This window comes from Lolium rigidum, chromosome 7 (genome assembly GCF_022539505.1).
Source record: "Lolium rigidum isolate FL_2022 chromosome 7, APGP_CSIRO_Lrig_0.1, whole genome shotgun sequence".
Lineage (NCBI taxonomy): Eukaryota > Viridiplantae > Streptophyta > Magnoliopsida > Poales > Poaceae > Lolium > Lolium rigidum.
Window position 1 is genome coordinate 289,094,775 of NC_061514.1, and position 20,601 is coordinate 289,115,375.

Consider the following 20,601-nt stretch of genomic DNA (forward strand, 5'->3'; position numbering starts at 1 on the left):
CGGAACTGTCCTCCTCTTTGTCCTTGTTCTTGCCCTTGCCTCCTTTGCCGCGTGGGCGGTGCTTCCGGGCTCGCTTGTATCCTGCCTCCGGGTCGTTCTTCAGATCGTTGACCCACTTGCAGTTGCGATTGGTATGGGTGGATTTGCCCGTAGCCGGATCCAGATGGGCCAGGCACGGCATATCCCTGTATTCCTCGTACGTTTGGGGGCGCGGGATCCGGCTGCGGTGACCTCGTCAGCGCGCTGCTGGCCCCTGCCTGCTCCGCCTCCACGTCCGCGGCCTCTTCCGCCTCCTGAACCTCCGCGTTGGAACGTCATGGCTACCATGTCGGATCCTCCGCCCTTCTGGTCTTCAGGGGGGTTCTTCCGCTTGTTGCTGTTGCTGACGCCATTATCACGGTTTTTCTTCTGTTGGTGCAGGGGTATGGCTGTAGCTGCGAGATCTCCGCCTGCGTCGTCATCGGCGGCAGTGTGATCGCTGGCGATGTTTATCATCTCATCAAGAGTGAGCTTGTTCGCGTTCACCAGGCAGGTAAGCTTGTGGCGCAGCAGCCCCCCACGCTGCAAACCACCAATGAAGGCGTGCATTGCTGTGCGGTTATCTACGTTCTCGCACTCGTTTCTGGTTGCCAACCATCGGGTGAGGAAGCTCCTAGATGTCTCACCCTTCTTCTGGATGCAAGCTTGAAGATCGCTGGTGGTGGCCGGTCTCTTGTAGGTACCCCTGAAGTGGTTCTCGAAAGCCTTCTTCAGGTCCAACCAGCAAAAGATAGTGTTTTCCTCAAGGTCACTGAGCCAAACACGAGCTGGACCAATAAGGTACAACTGGAGCATGCGGCGAGGCTATATTCGGGGTTCCTCCGGCGAAGGTTACTTGCATTGTAGTAATCCTCAATCCAGGTATCCGGCCTCTCGCTGCCATCATAATGCTTCGGGTTTCCTGGTAGCTTAAGGTTCAAGCTTCTTGGCTTTGGTTCCTCTCGGATCATCTGGCCAAAGCACCTTGGACCGATGTAGTCGGATCTGTACTCGTTGAGGCGATCCCGGGCATCACGGGGGGCACCGCCGGGTGACTTCGAGCGGGAACGGGATCTCCGGCCTCTGCCTCCGCCTCCACCTCCGCCTCCACTGGGTGGTGGCGAGGGAGATCTGCGAGGGGGCCTGTAAGATGTTCTTCCGCCTTCGGACTCACGGCGTGGCTCCCTCGGCTGGCTCCGGCTGCGGTGGCTCCTTTCCTCTTGGTGGTGGTCGCCTCCGTCGTTCCGGCTCCTGCGTGGCTCAGGTGCGCGCTCTTCGTTCCGGCTCCTCCTTGGTTCCGGCTCGCGTCCTTGGCTTCTGCGAGGCTCAGGCTCGCGTTCTTGATTCCGACGAGGCTCAGGCTCGCGGTCTTGGTTCCGGCTTCTGCGTGGTTCCGGCGTACGCTCCCCGCTCCTGTCTCTAGGAGGCGGCATATTGTCGCGGATGTTGATTCCACCTGGCCCATGGGGCCTGGGGTTTCCGGCGGGACTGCGACGTCGAGGGGGTAGCGGAGGACGCGAAGCTCGGGGTGGCGGTGATGGAACACGGTACTTGTCCCTGCCAGTATACATCGCATCCTTTCCCTTTGCCGGATTTTTCGGAGTTGAATCCGATGGTACTGGGATTGGATTTGGATGATCTCTGACTTTCCTCCTGCGCTCCGTGGATCCGGTGCGCGATTCGCCATCACGGTGTTGACTTGCTATGGCGTCCTTCTGCGCGGTGGATATGCACTGTTCCGGATTGGATGCTAACCGCGCGAAGTGTACTGCCTTGCTCTGTTGCTGCATTGCTGAGGCAACGAGCTTCGGACGTAGTTGATGTCAATCTCCTCGTCCTTCTTCTTTAGGAGCTCCGCAGCCTTCTTCATGTTATCCTTTGGAGTTGCGAGCGGCTGTTGTTCTGTGGGTGTTGCGAAGGTAATCTTGCGGGGAGGGATGGCTTCTCGCGCGATTCTAGCTTCTTCCTCCTGCACAAATGTCTAACCTTGGCCTCCCACTGCTTCTCGAGTCCCTTGACCTGTTCGCCATGATTTCATCGACTTCGCGATCCTTCTTTAGGAAGTGGTCCACAAAGTTTGCAGCTATGGTTCTTTCTTCCCGCATTGCGGCTGCGGTCTTGGCGAACTTCTGAGCTGTTGCCAGCATCTCCTGTCTTTTGGCTTCTAAGGCCTCCGGATCTGCAGCTTCCTCGGGAGTTATTGGCTTGTTGAGGATATCAGACTTTGCGACTAAATCCATGCGTGCTTGCTCGACCATCTCTTCTGGTGACAGGACATCCTTTCGCGGTCGTGCCGATCTAACGGAGGCCTCACGTTGGATGGTCCTGGGTCGGAGTTGGAGGCTTCGTCTTCCGTTTCCGGCTGATCCAGCGGTGCCACGGTTGCTAGAACCTGCATCGGCTGGGCGGATTCCACTTCAGCTTGCTCACCGCCTCCGAGTTCCTCGAGCTTGCGGTTGAATTCCTCTGTATTCATGGATGAAGCACCGTCATCTTCTTCCCCGATCGCGAGCTCCTTCGTCAAGCGATTGTATTCTTCTGTGCCTATTGAGGAGGCATCATCGGAATTTGGGCTCAAGTTACCGAGGATTGATTCCTCAGGGTTTCCGGCTTCCTCTTGTCCCGGAGCGTCGCTGTCTCCGACTGCTTCTGGCAGATCCGGAGCTACGTTGTTTCCGGGTGCCTCAACCTGCAAAGGATCGGCCTCGTCCTGGTGGAGGGCGTCTCCTGCGGTATGGGCCAAGAAGTGCACGAAGTGACACCTTTGCTTCTCTAACACCTGGAGACCCGGGCGGATCCGCATTGGTCTTCCACCGTTTTCTCCTGCTCAGGGGCGGATTGGGTGGGTTTTGATTTTTCCTGATCTAAGGCGGAACCTTCCTTAAGAAGCTCCTGCGACTCAGATCGGATCTTCGCGACGGCGTCCAGCTCAGCGGCGGACGCGTCAGCGTTACTTACCAGTGCGTTTCCGTCGGAATCGACGGTCTCGCCGATGAAGATGTGGATGCCGCCGATTGGGACGATGGAGAGCTTGACGGGGTTTGTCCTAGCCGGAATCCAGAATTCGTTCGGACGGACGATCGAAAAATTCCCGGCGTAGAGTACGCGCCCCACAGCGATCGAGTCGTCGTAGCTTCCCATGGTGGAGCCCTCCCGGTTCCGGCCTCCAGACGCCTCAGGCCCCACGGTGGGCGCCAACTGTCGTTTCCTAATCGACGATACCTCGGAGGAGGGATCCTCACGAGGGGGAGAAGAAGTAGGGGCTATTGGGCGGAGTGCACACGGGACGGTGGTACGCGAGTTACCCAGCTTCGGAACACCCGCACGATGACGGGGCCTACTGCTGCTTATGCCGGAATTATCCGGGCGCTTGCGCGTTGTTACAATGGTTGCGGTTGTGCCTCTAGGGCTCCCGGGATCCGGCTTATAAAGGCGCACGGATCTAGGGTTTACACGGAGAGTCCTAGCCGGATTACAGATTGCCTAGTCTACGTTACATTATCTTGCCGTGTACGTCAAGGATCCGCCTTCCCTATACGTCGTACTGGATCCGGGTTCCTCATGGGCCTTCACGGATCCGGGTTCCTCCAAAGGTCGGTGCGGATCCGGCTATCTGATCCTGGGCCGGACTTCATCCTTCATGATCAACAGCAACTGGGCCGCCCGATGGGCCACATGCCACCATCACCGTCTATGGGCCACCCGGGCTTGCCGGATCTAGGCACTGTCGATGGTACACCCATGAAGTATACCCACAACACAGGCTGAGGAGGGAAGCTCAAATCGGGCTTCGCTCCTCGCCCAGGCTCTCCTCATCCCCGCAAAAGACTGTAGCAGCCCGTTGCGCCCCCCCCCCCCCCCAGACCCCGACCCCCACCTCTCTTCTCCCTCATTTTCCCCCGTCCGCAGCTCACGATAGCAGCCACCAACCGCCACCCCCGGCCCCTCCCCACGCCGCTCCTGGCTCCTCCAGGCATGGCCTCCCCCGCCCGGCCGCCGGCGGCAAGCTCCGCCGCCACGGCTTCCCTCGCGCATCGTCCTCGCGTCGCCGCGAGCACCTCAACGCCGCCTCGAGCCAACGCCGCCCAACGCCTCCTCGCGTCACCTGTCCACGCCGCCTTCGTGCGCACCCATGGCGGACGACGGCCAAGCGCCGGCAGGGCCGTCAACGATGCCGCCGACCAGCCTGATTCCCTGCACGCGAAGCCTCTAGGACCTGATTGCTTTCTATTTATCGATTCAAGGTCCTTTGTGTAAAAAATTCGAACCAGCCTGGTTGACCTCAGATTTTCTTCCCAAACAACATCTTGGTTGAGCATGTATGAGCATACCCGACCTACCAAACGTGTGGTAAAATCCCAGCTCAGCTTGTATGAGGTCAACTTGTCTCACTTGAGAATGGCTTTCTCTGGTGACCCGGGCTAACAAACACACCCTTGGGTCACGCCGCTGGGGCGCAGTCCTCCTGTCCGCGTGGACCGGGTTCAAACGCGGCATAACCGTTTGGGTCCTACCGCTAGAGATGCCGTTAGGGCATGTTCAGTGAGGTGACATCAGCCTTTTTTTAGGGCTGCCACGTAGGATATTTGTTGAGTTGGTGGAGAGAAAATAGAGAAAGAAACGTTTTTAGAATATAAGAGAATACGATTTGCCCTATTATATCACGTGCCTTCCTTTAACAACATAATTTCCTACTAAAATTTAATTATTTCTCAATAATTGCAAAGGATAGTAATAATTGATAAAACATTGCACGCTATAGTCGTTGCTTTTCCAGATAGATGATGTGGAGGGCTATGCGAAGGCGTGTCTTAATTCCTCACCATTGTACATGCCATTAGACCTTTGATTCGACAACGAGATTTCCTTCCGATGTTAATGGTGTTGGAAGACTAAATTCCACAATTATGATTTTTCAGATTTGTCGGAGTGGTTTTGAACTCTTCCTCATGGTAGTCGCGGGAAGATTTTCTTCGCAGTACTTTTGTCTCTGCTACTACGTCCTGTACAACTGTCATTCGTGCTCTTAGCTTCTGACGACGTCAATCACGATTTTTGGTTGCTATTCCCTAAAATGCTAGTGTTAGTTCTTTTCACGATGTTGGTTGATTACGTCAGTCTCCATGTGCGCCGAGCTTTGCATTGGGTCTAAAAAATTATGGGAAAACTCTCGTAGATCTATGATTTGCTATCTATGTCATTTTTATACGGTTGCTTTTAAAAAATAAGTTTGTGTCTCGGAAGAATAAAGAGTTTGAAGACCTCGAATGTTGCCTTTTTATGACTTCAATTCATAATCGATGGAACAACTCATTGTCAACAAAATCTCGAATGGACACTTACAAATGGACACTTAGACAAGATCTCAACTGTGTTTTCGTGTCTAAATTAAGGAAAAACAGCAACTAGTTTGGGGCATTGCTGCCCGCATGTATTTGCGAACTGTGTACGGAAAATGCCATGCAGTAATATACATAGCACAGTGAGAGCGTGACAATCCAAGGAATGGCTGCAGGAAGATACTACGACTCTACTAGTACGATGGGAAGGGGACAGTACGGTGTAACACTGTACGCGTATACATGGCGGCAGGCTATACCTATATATACACGTGCAGTAAATGTTGACTCCTCGAGAGGTAACAAGCCTGCTGAAAGATTCATCGACCGATCGGGACACAGGCCAATCACTGGATCTCATAATCTCCCAGGAAAAGACAGATCGAGCAGGACTTCTGCCGAGGGGGAAGGGTCCACACAAACTTTTCATGTGACTGAAGGAATATCAAGCAGATCAGTGACAAGTTGAATATCTCTGCATCATTGCGCTTCAGTGTATATAGCATTTGGCAACAGCAATAAAGTGCAGAATACATGGAACTTTCGCGAGTAAATCTAATGGCAAAAGCAGACCGCTAGACCAGACCGACTGCATTCTGTTTTGCCCCTGGGGATCTCCCAAGTGTTCTTGTTCACTGTGAGGGGCCCCCTTCAGGAAACCATATATGGATCACAGCTAGGTTTACAGTACTGCGGAGGCTCCACGGAATCAAGAGATCTAAGAAACGCAAAAGGTATCAACAACTGCCTGCTTTTAGCTCCCTAATTGCAGCAAGATTCGAGAATCATAGTGATAACTTTTTCTTCTTTGATGTTTTGTTGAGCTTGGACTCTTTCGCAGCCTGCATGAGGAAATCATTCATCAGATATAGGAAGGCCTATCTGTAGTACAGGTATGGTCCGTGTGACGACTAGAAAAAAAACATGGATATTCCATATGGGTGGTAGACGAAGATGTTGAAACACAATTTGGGTAACATAAATATATCATGTAAAAACACTGCAAGGAGATTATGGACCATTAATATCAGGTTTATGCTGTGAACAAAGGTGACTGTGCCTAGATTGCATAACGGCTTTAGTTTTTTAAAAAACTTTTAGGGATGAGGATTGTTGAACGCATTTATGTCATATTATCTAGTATCTTACCCAATAATTCCTTTGGAAAAGGATAAATGGAACCAAGGCATCCACTACACTATAGTATTACCTATGTTTCAGTAATAAGATAGTATTACCTTTGTTTTTCTCTTGTTCTTCTTCTTTTTCTTCTTTGCCTTCCTCTGCTCCTCTTGATCAGAAACCTCAGAGGAATCCTCAAATGATGGAACATGCCGTACTACTCTACCAGAAGTTGAGGACTCACCTACATTGGCAGGACAGTGTAGGTCAATTTTGGTCTGGTCTGGAAGAGATGTACGTAAATATAGGTTTCTAGGGGATGGGGATGTAGGTCGAATTTGCTAGTTCAAAGATATATAAAGAGTAAAATTGTCAACGTCAACAATAACAACAACAACAACAGCGAATCTCAACCACAAAACTATATCTCGCTAGTTCAGTAATCAGGCAAAGCCCAGCCATTAACTGAATGAATAGAATCAACCAGCATACAAAAGATCCACTACTAAAGTTATCATTAGGTCTCAATCGATCTATAACTAGAGACTGCATAGTCCTAAAACAGATGGCACCATCCTTCGAACTGTTGTGTCATGTTATATGGCAAAAACCTTGGGCGTTCAGTAGTAACAAGCGCTGTAAGCAGGCAAGACTTTGGAAATGAAATGGTGTAAAATAAGGTTTATTCATACTCCTACTTCAATACTGCGCGTAGAAGTACCAAATGGCACCTATAAGAAAATCTATATCACTACCCCTATGACCCTATGCCTTAAACTGATGCATAACTTTATAGATTATATAACTCACGGTCTCTCGCAGTAGATGCATTTCAAGGACTACACATGAATAAATTATGGGTGAAGTAACAACTCGTACCCTTGCTAGCCTTAATGGTTTCCTTCGCATTTTTCACAGCCAAATTTACAAGATCAGGATTTAGAGACTCCAACCCATCAGGTTGCTGAAGTTTTCTCTCCAGGAACTTCGCTAACGCAGCAGCCTTGTTTGTAGTTAGTGGTCCTCCAGGATGGGCCATCCTGTTCGAAAGGAGATGAAAGCATTTCAGGATAATGTCGTGTGTGTAATCCAAAAACAGTACTCATGTAAACAGTATTTTCTTTAGCAAGCACGTGCAAACATTCAGAAGGAATTAACTCTACTGGTAATTTGTGAAATACTGTGCTCTATCACGACTATATCATACTAAAGTAAAGCATTGCCTTGCGATCTATGAAATACCCATCAGGCATGAACGTTCTGTTTTCTATAGCATAGAACTAAGATTACAATGACACAGCAAGCATAGAAGCAATAACCCTACTTAATCGAAAATCAGAAACTCACAAGGCAGTGACTCACTCATGACCTCTTCAGCATGGATACTGTATCTGATGCCTATTCCTCCCTGATAACCCTTCGATATGTATTAGCGACGTATTGGAAAATAAACAATTGGCGATACCTTTTCGATACGTATTGGCCCCAATTCGATACAAGCCAGCCCAGGTAGGCATGAATTACCTACTTCGTTCCCCTCCTCTCCCGTTCTCACTTCCCCCACCCTGTCCCTGACCTAGCCGCCAGCTCCCTCTTGAGCGGCCAGCCAGATCGAGCAGCCGGCATTGACGACCCAACCATCACATCACAAGGCAGCCAGCTGCAGGCTAGCAAGAAACAGTCCGTCCTCACTTCCTCCTATCCGCTACACTCCTTCCTTCTCTCTATCTTCCTCTGATCGATTGCCATCTAATTGCAGCTCCCCCTTCCTCTCTTTGGGTTTTTGGTAGATTGCTACTTAATGGCATGCAGATCAGCGATCCATGTGCCGGAATCTTAGTTTATTCTCTTTTTCCTTTTTGTTCTTGTTTTGGCTTCTCTTTACTTCTGCTGGGTTTCATATCTAGCCTACCCTAACTTGCTTGGGAAAAAGGCTTTGATGTTGTTGTTGTTGCTACCTAATGGCACAGCAACCTACAAACCTTAAGGCTCCACTATGGAATCACATCACTATTTTAGAGAAATCAGCAGGTGGGGGCAATACCAAAAAGGAAATGCAAATTCTATGATCATGTTGGCCCCTCTAGCTACTCAAGAGTGCAAACCCATTTGTTGAGGACACCAGAGTATTAGAATGTATCCCCGTACTGGCGCTTCTTCAAAATGCCGTATTTCCGTATCTGTATCTGTATCTGTATCGGGCCGATACCGCTACCAAATACCGATACCCGTCTCCGTATCGGTGCCGCATAGCTCATGACAGCCACCAAAACTAAAGCACCCCAGTGATATGAAGTTAGAATCACATAATAGACTCGGTCTTTTTTGGCTATGCTGAAGCAGAAGACGCATCGTGAACAAAACAAGTGTTGAATACATAATCCTAGTCTGGGTCAATTTTCTCATCCAGTACAGACATACAGTACTGCAAACCTCACCATTTAATCAGCAGCACTGCGGTAGAGAAGTACAACGGGCAGAAATTAATCAAAAATAGCTTATCGTAAGATTTCAGTCACACAATATGACTTCAACTAGAACTAATCTCCCTCCGCTTCCATCAGGCGATCAAAGAGCAAAATGACGAAGCCCTAATCCACAGCCCCAGAGCGGCTTCAGCTCGACCAATTCGTCTCTAAAGCCAATTAAGCAAACACTCGCACGCATAATCGAAACGCGGACCGTCCCACTACAGCGGCGAGGCTACACGGTGCGCTTGAACCACCAAATCGCAAGCTACATTAGTGCATCTGGAGGCAGGCACTAGAGAAGAGGCGTGTGTGATGCTACCTTGGATTGGGGCGGGAGGAAGGCGGCGGAGCCGGGAGGGGCGCGAACTTGCTCCCCCGGAGCGCGCGGCGCTCCTCGTCGGTCAGGTCGCCGCCCGCCGCCATGTCTCCGCCGGCCGATGAGGAAGAGGAAGATGACTTGTCTGTTGGGGTTGGTTGGTCTCTTGGGTTGGGCCCGGTTGAGTCGGACCAGGTTGGCAGCCCGACCGGACTGCGCAATCGAGTGAAAAGTCTCTCCGTATGACATATGGGCCCGTGTGTACAGATGTCCAAGAACAACTCAAAAGCGATAAAAATAAATAAATTGTATCTCCATGAAAAATGTCAAAATAGTCAGTAATTCGGAGAATATACTGCGAGGCTATGAACATGTACGGTATGCTGTATTTCACAGCTAATGTTCCCGCGTCTATTTGCACCCATTTCGCAAACGGTGGCAGGGGTTAGGACGGAAGGGGGTGGCGCATCAGGTTGAGGCGAACCTTTGGCACGGCGGAGGTGGTAGAGTGGGAGAATCAATGCAGGATTTTCGATCTACACCCCCACTCCATGGGGGAGGACCAGGTCTCTTGGGCCCTGGAGCCGTCCGGGGTATTGTCTACACACTCTTTGTACCTACGCGTGTCGCAAGGGGCGGCAGTCACATTCTTTAAGGAGGTGTGGGCTACTAGAGCTCCCCGGAAGATTAGTGTGTTTCTTTGGCAGCTGATTAGGGGGAGGCTCCCGTCAGCTGAACATGTGGCTAAGAGACACGGCCCCTCAGACGGGAGCTGCGCGTTGTGTGGCATGCTGGAGGATTATGACCATATTTTCTTCAACTTCCACCTCGCGAGATTTTTGTGGGCGAAAGTTAGGGAACTCCTCTCATGTAACTGGAATCCGGCAGGGTCGGTGATTTCATTTCCTTAGTTCAAGGCCTGTCCGGCCCCATGCTAGTCTGGTTTGCCTTTGCGGTGTTAGGTTGAACGCTTTGAAATACGCGCAACAAGCTAGCTTTAGAGGGGAAGGTGATCCCACATCCGACTGACGCATTGCTCAAAATGTCTATACACATGCAGAGTTGGAGGTAGGGACCGAAGCGGCACAGGAGGCGTTGACTTAGATTCTTTTCCTTTTTATATTCCTGCTGAAGGTTGCTTGTGGGGCTTATGTATGGATTTCTATCTTAGTTGGTGTGGGTGTGGTCGGTCTCAGACGTGTGTTGTACGTGACTAGTTTGTCAATTGTTCGTTGCCATGAGGGCTTTATTACAGTTTCAGCTGCATTCCACAGCTCGTAAGAAAGATCACAGGGTGTACGCTGTATACACTATAATATGTTCATCTCAAGCTGATATTTGCTCATAGAAAATTTGCTACAGGGCAAACAAAAACATTGCCACACAATCGGACTCTGTGTTCTATAGCAAATTTTCCCCTGCTCAATGTTCATAAGGTGGCAATGAAGTTATTGACCCAAGCAAAGAATGTTCAAACTCTGATTGTAGATTGCAGTCATGCCTATCATGAACTGAAGGTAATGTATTTACATGTTCACCCAAGCCCCGGAATTCAGAACGGTGGCAGCTAGCTTGTTCGGCCGGCCACCATCTTTACATCGCCTGATAACTCGGCGACACTAGCAGACATCCAAAAAGAACAGACAAAAATAAATTACACTAATGTGTTTCAGCGCATGGACCAGAACCACGCGCTTACTCGCATCTGCTGCAAAACTCTGCAGTTCCTCCCTAGACGTAGTAGATCATGCCGACCTCGATAAGGCTGATGTGGGGTATGTGCAGCGTCACCGACGGCCCCCTGCAGTTCTTCCTGAGGAAAGAGTAGGCGTAGTTGATGGCGAACGACTTAAAGAGGTTGGAGTTCTTCCTCGCCTTGACGTAGGAGTGGCCGATGATGTAGGCCACGCCGGCCTCCTTGGCCTCCAGGAGGTCTGACAGCTCGTCCCTAACCTGTGGGTTGATCTGCTCCTCCTGTTCGATCTGGAAGCGAACCCTGCGGCGGCTGATGCCACCTGACTCCTGCTCGTAGATAGACTGCAGGCTCTGGAGGGTCTCTGACTTGCTGCTCCTGGTCAAGGAGGTGCCTGCTGCACTGTCGTTGGAGTCTCTCATGATCAGCCCTGTTCCAGTTGCGTCAGTGGTGTGTATGACCGCCATTCTTCCTTCGGTCGATGACTCGTAGCTTGTTGAAGAGGCGGCTTCCTCCGCCTCCATTTGGATGAACTTGGCGATGCTCATCACCAGGTGGTTCTCAAAGTTCTCATCATCTTTCTGCACATCTTTGTAACCGTACCTCACGATGCACCGGTACATCCGGTACTGCCTGGGGCCAATGCGCCCGATGAGGTATCGCTCTTCAGCTGGAACATAGGGCACCGGCACTGACTTCACGCAGACAAAGACTAAAACCTGGTGAAACGCAGGCAGGTTGGTGACGAAATGTGAGAAGATGGCAGGCACTCCAGTCACCAGCTCTGTGTATATGAGGCCAATCCCGGGCACACGCATGATTCCGAGGCTTGGGCCAAGTGTAAGGATCCATTTCATCGAAACCTTGTTTTGGAGATCAAACAGGTACTTCCGCCTCGTGCCGTAGTGCCACACGTACATGATGAACATGAACACAAAAGCAAATGCAATCGAAGTCCATCCTCCCTGTGGAACCTTTATGAATGATGATGACAGATATGCGCCCTCGATTGCCCCAAAGAATAGGAGGAACAACAAGGCAAGCAGGATATTCTTTTGCCACACAAAAATGATGATCAATGCCATCAGCCATGTCGTAACAAACATTACCGTGATGCACGCAAGACCTAAGATCATGCAGAGGAAGGGAGCAAAAGTTAGTCCTGGCATATGATGCATAAATAACTCATGAAAAAGAAGTTAGTCCAGATAATCAACAGTATCACGGCCAAATAAGGAAAGAAGTGGTCAGACTTACCATAAGCATTTCCTATAACAGTTACGTCACGGAATCCAACGGTCACAGCTAAACAGAGGACCATCAGAATCCAATTTATCTCAGGTATGTAAATCTGGCCATAGATCCACCTTGATGTATGCACAACCTTCACTCGGGGAAAGCATCCCAAAGAAAGGCACTGCTTAACAATAGAGAAGGTTGCAGATATAATTGCTTGGCTTCCCACAATTGCAGCAAGTGATGCCAGGACAAACATGGGCCAAAACACAGTACCTGGAAATATGATGTGATATGATTTAATACTATTTTCAGCAATAAGCTAAGCAAGAATTCTCAAGCATACTTTGGTCTTCTTAAACTTACGTGGAATTGATAGGTAAAAACTGTCATGTACAGCTGACATGTTTTTGGAAAGAAATGCAGCTTGCCCCATGTATTGGAGAACAAGACACGGATATATGACACCAACAAAAGCCAACTAAAAAACAAGGTGAAGAACTGGAGTCAATAAGCATGAATTTCTTTTATCAGTGTAGCCTTAGTAACATAGGTCAGAACTCATATATGAAGTTCTGCATACCCTGATAGATGCAGCAGTGAAGTGGCCAAGATCAGCAAACATAGCTTCAGTGCCTGCATGTGCTCACAAATTCTTAAGACAAACTCTTTATTTAAAATAGAACAAATAATCTTAGTAGATAACATATCTACTTGAACTCACCTGTCACAGCAAGAAGTACGCCTCCTAGAGCAATCCAACCATCTTTTCCTGTTGTCTTGAAAAACCTTACAATATAATGTGGGGAAAGAGCGAGACATATTCTGGGATTCCAGTGGATGATATTATAGAGACCAATGATACCAATGCTCAAGAGCCAAAGTACAACAATCGGGGCAAACATGAATGCCACCCTATGAGTACCTCGGTGTTGTAGTGCAAAGAGGCCAACAAGCACTACACATGCAATAAATACCACCCAACCTGTAAACCAGCAAGTTAGTCAATATAATGAAAGCCATTACTAAAGGAAACTACAAAAATGCAAGATATGTTTTTCAAGGAAGAAATCAATGGCAATAGTCATATTTCCAATGAAAGGGGGAAAAAACTATGTACTCTTCAAAAGATACATGGTTGTAAAGTCATAAAGGGAGCTGATGGAGATTTAAGACCAGATCAAATGCAAACAGAAGGCCTTGAAATTTATCTACCTTTCAGTCACATCGTTGTACAAACGTTGAATGAACATATGGTCTAGCCAAGCTACACTCCATCAAGTCGGAATACAATACTAGCAAACAGCACAACGTATGTGTGACTGCAAACTGAGTTGACCTCAAGTTATAAGGCCTTAGGGTAGTTGTAACACCCCGACCACCCCCCGGCCAGGCCTGTTACCCCTGGCCGCTCTCTAGGATCTCTAGACTAGCCCCAAAGACCAACACATGTCTCCCCTGCGCACTTTGTCCTCACTCGTGCGCACCCGGGAACTACTTCATGGTCGGTCACCCATCCTCAAATTACTCCGGGCCAAGCACGCTTAACCTCGGAGTTTTTGCTGATGAGCTTCCGGAAAAGAAGTTGCAACTTGTTGGTATGAGTATCCTATCAATCCTATTAAGCCATGGGCCAGGATGTCACATTCATCCCCCCTTAGAAGATCGACGCCCTCGTGGATCAGCCCCAGGTCAGGAACATCCCCTCTTGGCACACGTCTATGCGTCCAGTGCCGGCACATGTGCCATGCCGTGTGCCACGACGGGCCACACCAGCTATGCGCCACATGCCCGAACCACTGACCCGCACACACCCGTGTAACCGCGAAGGTCGGCTCTGATACCAAATGTAACACCCCGACCACCCCCCGGCCAGGCCTGTTACCCCTGGACGCTCTCTAGGATCTCTAGACTAGCCCCACAGACCAACACATGTCTTCCATGCGCACTTTGTCCTCACTCGTGCGCACCCGGGAACTACTTCCCGGTCGGTTACCCATCCTCAAATTACTCTGGGCCAAGCACGCTTAACCTCGGAGTTTTTGCTGATGAGCTTCCGGAAAAGAAGTTGCAACTTGTTGGTATGAGTATCCTATCAATCCTATTAAGCCTTGGGCCAGGATGTCACAGTAGTGCTGCCACAGACTTGGGATGTACTAGTTCTCTATCATGTAACCATGGCCTCCTAGGAGGATGGTAACAAACTTCTACCTTTTCAATGACCTTTGCGTTTTCTCGAAAAATAGATGTTCCCTGCTATGTGTTCAGACACCAAAATTCTAAGAAATTCACATAAACTAATCAGGTTTTTGATTCATTCAAATTTCGATTCGCTTGCAGGTAATAGCTACAACTTAGATAGGTTTTTCCTCTCATTCTAAAAATCACACATGACAGATAGATATTAAACATTGAAGTGGATAAGATTTCAGCATATTAGCAGATTAAGAACAACCAAAAGTAATATTATAACAGAAGATAGCTTAACTAGCACTTGGAAAACAGGAAAGCTGCTAAATAGAATTTGGCTATACTCAACACAATACCCAAATATAAGAGATTAATCAAGAGATTTATGAAGAAGCTTCTTGTTTAATTCGATTCCAACAAATGAAACTTCGGCTACCCAAGTAAAGCTACGAAGTAAGACTAGATAAAACACCTTATTAGGAGGGTTTTGTATAATAAGTACGTAATGGTTAGAGCATATATGTGGTACATAAATAACCAGTATGAGGTAGAGGGAAAATAAGAAAGAAGCTTCACATACCATTTCCTAATCCACCTGTTCCCGGGTCTTGTAATCCAGACAAGGCTGACAAAACTGCAACAAGCATAGCATGAGATGTGACAACTGACAGCAGCACACGCACGTGTTCCACAATTAAAGAAAGAAAGAAAAGAAAGAAAAAGCAAAACAAGGACATGTCCACATACCAGAGATGGTGGGTGTAAGGACGCCATCACCTATCACCATACATGCCCCAAAAAGAACAAAGAGAAGCAAACATGTCCGCAGCTTCTTGTGCTTCTCCAGAAACCTTTTGAATGGAGAGGAAACAGCAGCCCGATCAATCCCAGGCTGATAGTATGTTGACAGCTCTTCATCTGCCGCTTGCTGGTTTGGAAGCAGACTCAACTTTGCATGCCTGCAGAGTAGTGAATACAAGGCAAATGTCCCACCTGGAAAACACATTTACTTTATTCAGTAACTATGCGCCGTGAAAAAAGTCTAGCTAAACAGTGCAACAAGATCACACAAATCACCATTCTGCTGTAGAAGAGAAGGAACATAAGTTCATCTATTGGGGAAAGAACAAATATCTATGGCAATAATATCTGTAGCTTGGCATGCTTACAATCTTATTGGTAAAAAATCTAGCTAAAAAAACAGCAATTAGATAGCTCAAATCACCACTCTGCTGTAAAACATCAGTTGCTTGGTATGCTTACAATCTTATTACAGAACATCGCCATTTCAAAAATCATCTTCGCCTACCAGAATAAATGCATGATCTAAGCTAGGCTAACACTTGCTCAAAATTCATCAAACCAAAATTAGAAAACGGGAGCATATTTGCAGTCCAATCAGGAAAGGGGTACCACGATCTAGTAGTAGAACCAAATTACTCACCCTCGCCATTATCGTCAGCAGCCAAGACGATTATGACGTACTTGAGCAACGGGACAAGCGTCAAGGTCCAAAATATGAGCGAGAGCAACCCAAAGATGGTGGTCTCATCTTCGTAATTGTGCAGGTTGCCAGACATGGCGCTTTTGAAGACATAGAGAGGCGACGTGCTGAGGTCCCCGTACACCACACCGAAGCTCTGGAACGCGAGCAGGGAGAGAGCCTTGTACTGGTGTTTCCATTGGCCCTGCGAAACAACGACCATCAGCAAACAGCAAGACTGAACAGCAAGTACTGGGAACTGGTCGCTGAGTCAATGAGCATCTCTCTGCCTAAACCAGTACCCAAAACAAACGGCCCCCATTAGAGTGGTAAGTCAGTTTCCGGTGACGTTAGCTACAAACAAATGGATAAAGCAAGAGCAGAAACATCTTCTGTTGTGTATTCAGGAGCGCACGACGCCCTGAACAAATGAGCAATCTCCAAGGAAACAGTTGACCGACTGAATCACATGATACGGATGAGCTCTGGAAGTAAGCAAAATTGGACCTAACGAATCGAAGTATCCAGCCAATTTGACCAGAACGATCGCGCCGCCGCACCATCTCGCGTCAGAGGACTGTGATTTTTCCGCCTCCGCAGGGAATCGCGAGATCGAAATCGAACTGAAGGCGATTCCACCGAGTATATGAAGTAAATCCCCAACACAGCCGCCATCTAGATCACCGAAGGTAGTACGGAGCAGGAGGTGCTGGAGCAGTTACCTGGCGCGCGGCGGCGCTTGCGATCTCCTCGTCCATTGGGGCCAGTTCCCGCCCACCACCACCGGAATCTCGCGGCGGCTACCAGAAGCGGCGGCACCAGGTGGAAGCTAAAAGCGGAGTGGAACCGCCAGCACCGCTAGTAGTGGCGCAACGGGCCCTCGCCGGGGCAGGAGGAGGCCCTGGGAAAACGACGGGGCGGGGTTTGGGTGGGAGGAAGAGAGACGCTTCCCTTCGTCTCGTCTGGAGTAGTAGTTTTGTAGGCGCGGAGGACGACGAGAGGGAGAGGAGAGCTCGCGACCGGGGGAGGGAGAGCTTGGCGCTTGCTCACGTCGCCGTCGCCGTCGCCGTCTGGGCTGGATGAGGACGCGTAAGAGCAGCGTGGGCGCGGCGGCGGGAGGTCGCTGGTGGGGTGGGCCGGGATGCCAGCGGAGGCGGGGTTCGCACGTGGGATCCGGGGCGTGCGCGGCGTGGTGGAAAATGTAGGGCCCTGCCCCTGCCCAGCCGCGATATATTGGATTTCGATGCGGTACGCGCAGAGTTTGTTGCGGAGAAGCGCGTGTGCGGCCTGCGGGGAAATTCTGTCTTTGCGAGGTCACGCTTCGTGCCCGAGTTTGTAAACTCTCATAGGTTCTCCGTACGCGGGACGAACCGTTTTTCCCCTCGTCCGCTCCAGCGAGGCGGCGGCGCGATCCAATCTCCCAATCTCCGGCCAGGGCGCTGGGCCTGGTTCCCTCTCCCTCCGCTTGCCGCTCCGGCGGCAGCATGAGGGAGGGGGAACCTCGTTCCTCCGTTCTGGCCTAGTAGTTAGGGTTATTTTTTGTCTCCTATGGTGCGTCGTTGGGGTGGTGGGAGCGGCATCCGGGAAAATAAATCTGCCACAACTCCACTCCCACACCGGCGGTGACCTTCACGGCGGCGTCTCGGAGTTGTTGGCAACGTGTGCTTGTCGATCTTTCAGGTCGACAGCTTGGTCTTCTCGCCGTTCTTCAGATCTGGCGAAATCTGTTTCTCGACGTGTCACTGGCGTTTGTCGTTGTCCACGACGGCGGCGGGGACCGGGCGAGGTGGTTCTTCTGGTGCGAAGATGTTGGTCCGGAGGTGGTGGTTATGCCGTTCTTCTCCGACTTCGTCGATGGGAGGCGGCGTATCTTGGTCCAAGACAGCACGGGGACGTCTCCCGGTCGACGTGCCACAGCGACATGTGTCTCGCTGCTTACAGCAGGTCTGTTCATCGACTCACAAAGCCTCGTTGGCGATGGTGCTTTTTTGGATCTTGCAACGATGGAGGCTCGGCGTCTCTTCTTGCGTTCGTACGGCGTTGGAATTGGACGGTGGCTGCTGGCTACGGTGGTTGCAGGAAATTCTAGGGATTGTTTTATATTTCTCGATCTTTTCAGATTTTATCTGCAAATTCAGGATAATCATTTTATCCCGGTTTGTCTTTTAGTTTTCACATGTGTTGCTTCGTGTAACTTGGTGTTCGATTAATGAAATATGTGGTTGCTCTCAAAAAAAAAGGTCACGCTTCGTTGCTGGAGAAACGGGTTTACCGTTTGCTCAACTGTGTTGGGATGACGTAATAATAATCTGCTGATAACTACTCCATCCGGTTCTTTTTAATTGACTCGAATTTAGTACAAAATTATACTAAATCCAAGTCAATTAAAAAAGACCTATCTTTTAGGAAAAATAGAACTATACGATAAGTTGAGGTACTTTCGGTGGTGTAAATAGTAACTATGTCTAGAGCAACTCTAACCGATCCGGCATATACGAAGCTATTTAAAAAAAAAAGGAGGTAAAAGATTTGCCTCTATTCATTTACATCAGGCCTTTAGAACATGAACATGAATAAAGGGCGTTGAAAAACGGTTTTACAGTCTCGTGTTGTTTTCAGAAAAACAGATCCCACAAGTGGCCCATTTGCTGGATATGTTGGTCCCAAAACAATGTGTGAGTGCAACACCGTTTTTCGGTATCTCACCTTTTCAGCATGCATGTATCACTCTAGGTGATCAAAGTAAATATGACATCAATATAAACTAAAAAATGAATGTTTTAAACATCACATGCCGGAACAATAGTTCAAATCCAACAACAATTGAACAAGTGGTGAATGGTTCGGAGTGCAAATAATGGTTCAAATCACACATAAACAAACATAAAATCAAATGAATAAACAAATGGGGACTACTACCCATGCAACCGCCAGTGGTGCTCAATGAAATCATCACGAAGCTCGGTGTGCATGGCACTATCTTCAGTATATCGGTAGGTCTCAAGAAATACTTGTATCTATAACATCCCAGGTTTTTGGACGAACGCGGGGTAGATTTAGAAAAAGGGTTGTGCATTTCATCGCAACACGGGGGTTTTCGCGCCTAAATGCATGAAACCTAAGGGGGGTCGATGTTTCACTCTCGTTGCAACTAGGGTTTAGTGTGGCGAGAGTGCGATAAACTTCGACATGATCTCTTTCGAACCTAGGGTTTTTGTGAGGGAAACTTGAAATGAAAGTCAAATTTGAAATTTGAATCCTTATCAAACATAATACTATAAAATAATATATGTCTTGGAATTCACATATATTCTATTAATTCAAAACAGAAAATTAAATAAGAATATGAGAAATGGAATTATTAGAATTTAAATAGGAGAAGAAGTAATTGAATCATATAATACAAATTCAAAGCTCAATAAAGAAAAATTGAGCTTTATTAATAAATAGACATATTACATTGTCTTTACAATATCCTTTATATAAAAAAATAAACAAAACAATAAAAATAAAAATACAAGAATGTGTGATACGTCTCCAACGTATCGATAATTTCTTATGTTCCATGCTACTTTATTGATGATACCTACATGTTTTATACACATTATATGTCGTATTTACGCATTTTCTGGAACTAACCTATTAACAAGATGCCGAAGTGCCGTTCCTCGTTTTCTCGTTGTTTTTGGTTTCGTAAATCCTAGTAACGAAATATTCTCGGAATTTGACGAAATCAACGCCCAGGTTCCTATTTTGCCCGGAAGCATCCAGAACACCCGAGAGCCACCAGAGGAGGGGCCTGTGGGCCCCAGATGATAGGGTGGCGCGGCCCAGCTGGCCGCGCCGCCCTATGGTGTCGTCGCCCCTTCGACCTTCTGACGCTGCCCTTCCGCCTATTTAAAGCCTCCGTCGCGAAAACCCTATTACGGAGGACGAAACCCACGGAAACCTTCCCGAGCCGCCGCCATCGCGAAGCCAAGATCCGGGGACGAGAGTCTCTGTTCCGGCACCCTGCCGGAGCGGGAAGTGCCCCGGAAGGCTTCTCCATCGACACCGCTGCCATCTCCACCGCCATCTTCATCACCGCTCGCTGCTCCCATGAGGAGGGAGTAGTTCTCCATCGAGGCTCGGGGCTGTACCGGTAGCTATGTGGTTCATCTCTCTCCTATGTACTTCAATACAATAATCTCATGAGCTGCCTTACATGATTGAGATTCATATGATGATGCTTGTAATCTAGATGTCATTGTGCTAGTCAAGTGAGTTTTACTTATGTGATCTCCGGGGACTCCTTGTCCCACGTGTGTAAAGGTGACAGTGTGTGCACCGTGTGGGTCTCTTAGGCTATATTTCAAGAATACTTATTCACTGTTATGAATGGCGTAGTGAAGTGCTTATTTATATCTCTTTATGATTGCAATGTGTTTTGTATCACTATTTATCTATGTGCTACTCATGTGATGTTATTAAAGTAGTCTATTCCTCCTGCATGGTGTAATGGTGACAGTGTGTGCATCGTGTAGTTCTTGTCGTAGATTATGATCATGATCTCTTGTAGATTGTGGAGTTAATTGTCATTATGATAGTATTGATGTGATCTATGCCTCCTTCGTAGTGTGATGGTGACAGTGTGCATGCTACGTTAGTACTTGGTTTATTTTGCAAAGATCTATTATGCTCTAAGGTTACTTAAACATGAATATCGAATGTTGTGGAGCTTGTTAACTCCGCCC

General features: G+C 48.5%; 2 protein-coding genes across 2 annotated transcripts; both read right to left on the reverse strand.

Annotated features, from left to right (window-relative positions):
- Positions 1-5,767: 5,767 nt before the first annotated feature.
- Positions 5,768-9,406, reverse strand: LOC124677882. The gene is made up of 4 exons (XM_047213832.1): positions 9,270-9,406; positions 7,359-7,519; positions 6,596-6,723; positions 5,768-6,199 (listed from the first exon to the last, which is right to left on the reverse strand). The coding sequence occupies exons 1-4, from the start codon at positions 9,371-9,373 to the stop codon at positions 6,143-6,145; spliced, it is 450 nt and encodes a 149-aa protein (XP_047069788.1). The 5' UTR covers positions 9,374-9,406; the 3' UTR covers positions 5,768-6,142.
- A 1,328-nt stretch (positions 9,407-10,734) lies between these two features.
- LOC124675723 (potassium transporter 7) lies at positions 10,735-16,067 on the reverse strand (the record flags this gene model as incomplete). Its single annotated transcript, XM_047211799.1, is given in 8 exon segments — positions 10,735-12,085; positions 12,217-12,471; positions 12,562-12,676; positions 12,779-12,831; positions 12,920-13,180; positions 14,966-15,019; positions 15,133-15,378; positions 15,830-16,067. Coding segments are annotated over 8 exon segments (2,310 nt in total), but the record flags the coding sequence as incomplete, so codon positions are not given.
- Positions 16,068-20,601: the final 4,534 nt, after the last annotated feature.

What these genes read in the sequence shown, in the direction of transcription:
- LOC124677882 (XM_047213832.1), bottom strand. Translation starts at nt 9,373, where the DNA reads ATGGCGGCGGGCGGCGACCTGACCGACGAGGAGCGCCGCGCGCTCCGG. An exon ending in TCCTCCCGCCCCAATCCAAG is followed by an intron (nt 7,520 to 9,269) that starts GTAGCATCACAC and finishes CCTTTCGAACAG; the next exon opens with GATGGCCCATCCTGGAGGAC. An exon ending in AACCATTAAGGCTAGCAAGG is followed by an intron (nt 6,724 to 7,358) that starts GTACGAGTTGTT and finishes CTGCCAATGTAG; the next exon opens with GTGAGTCCTCAACTTCTGGT.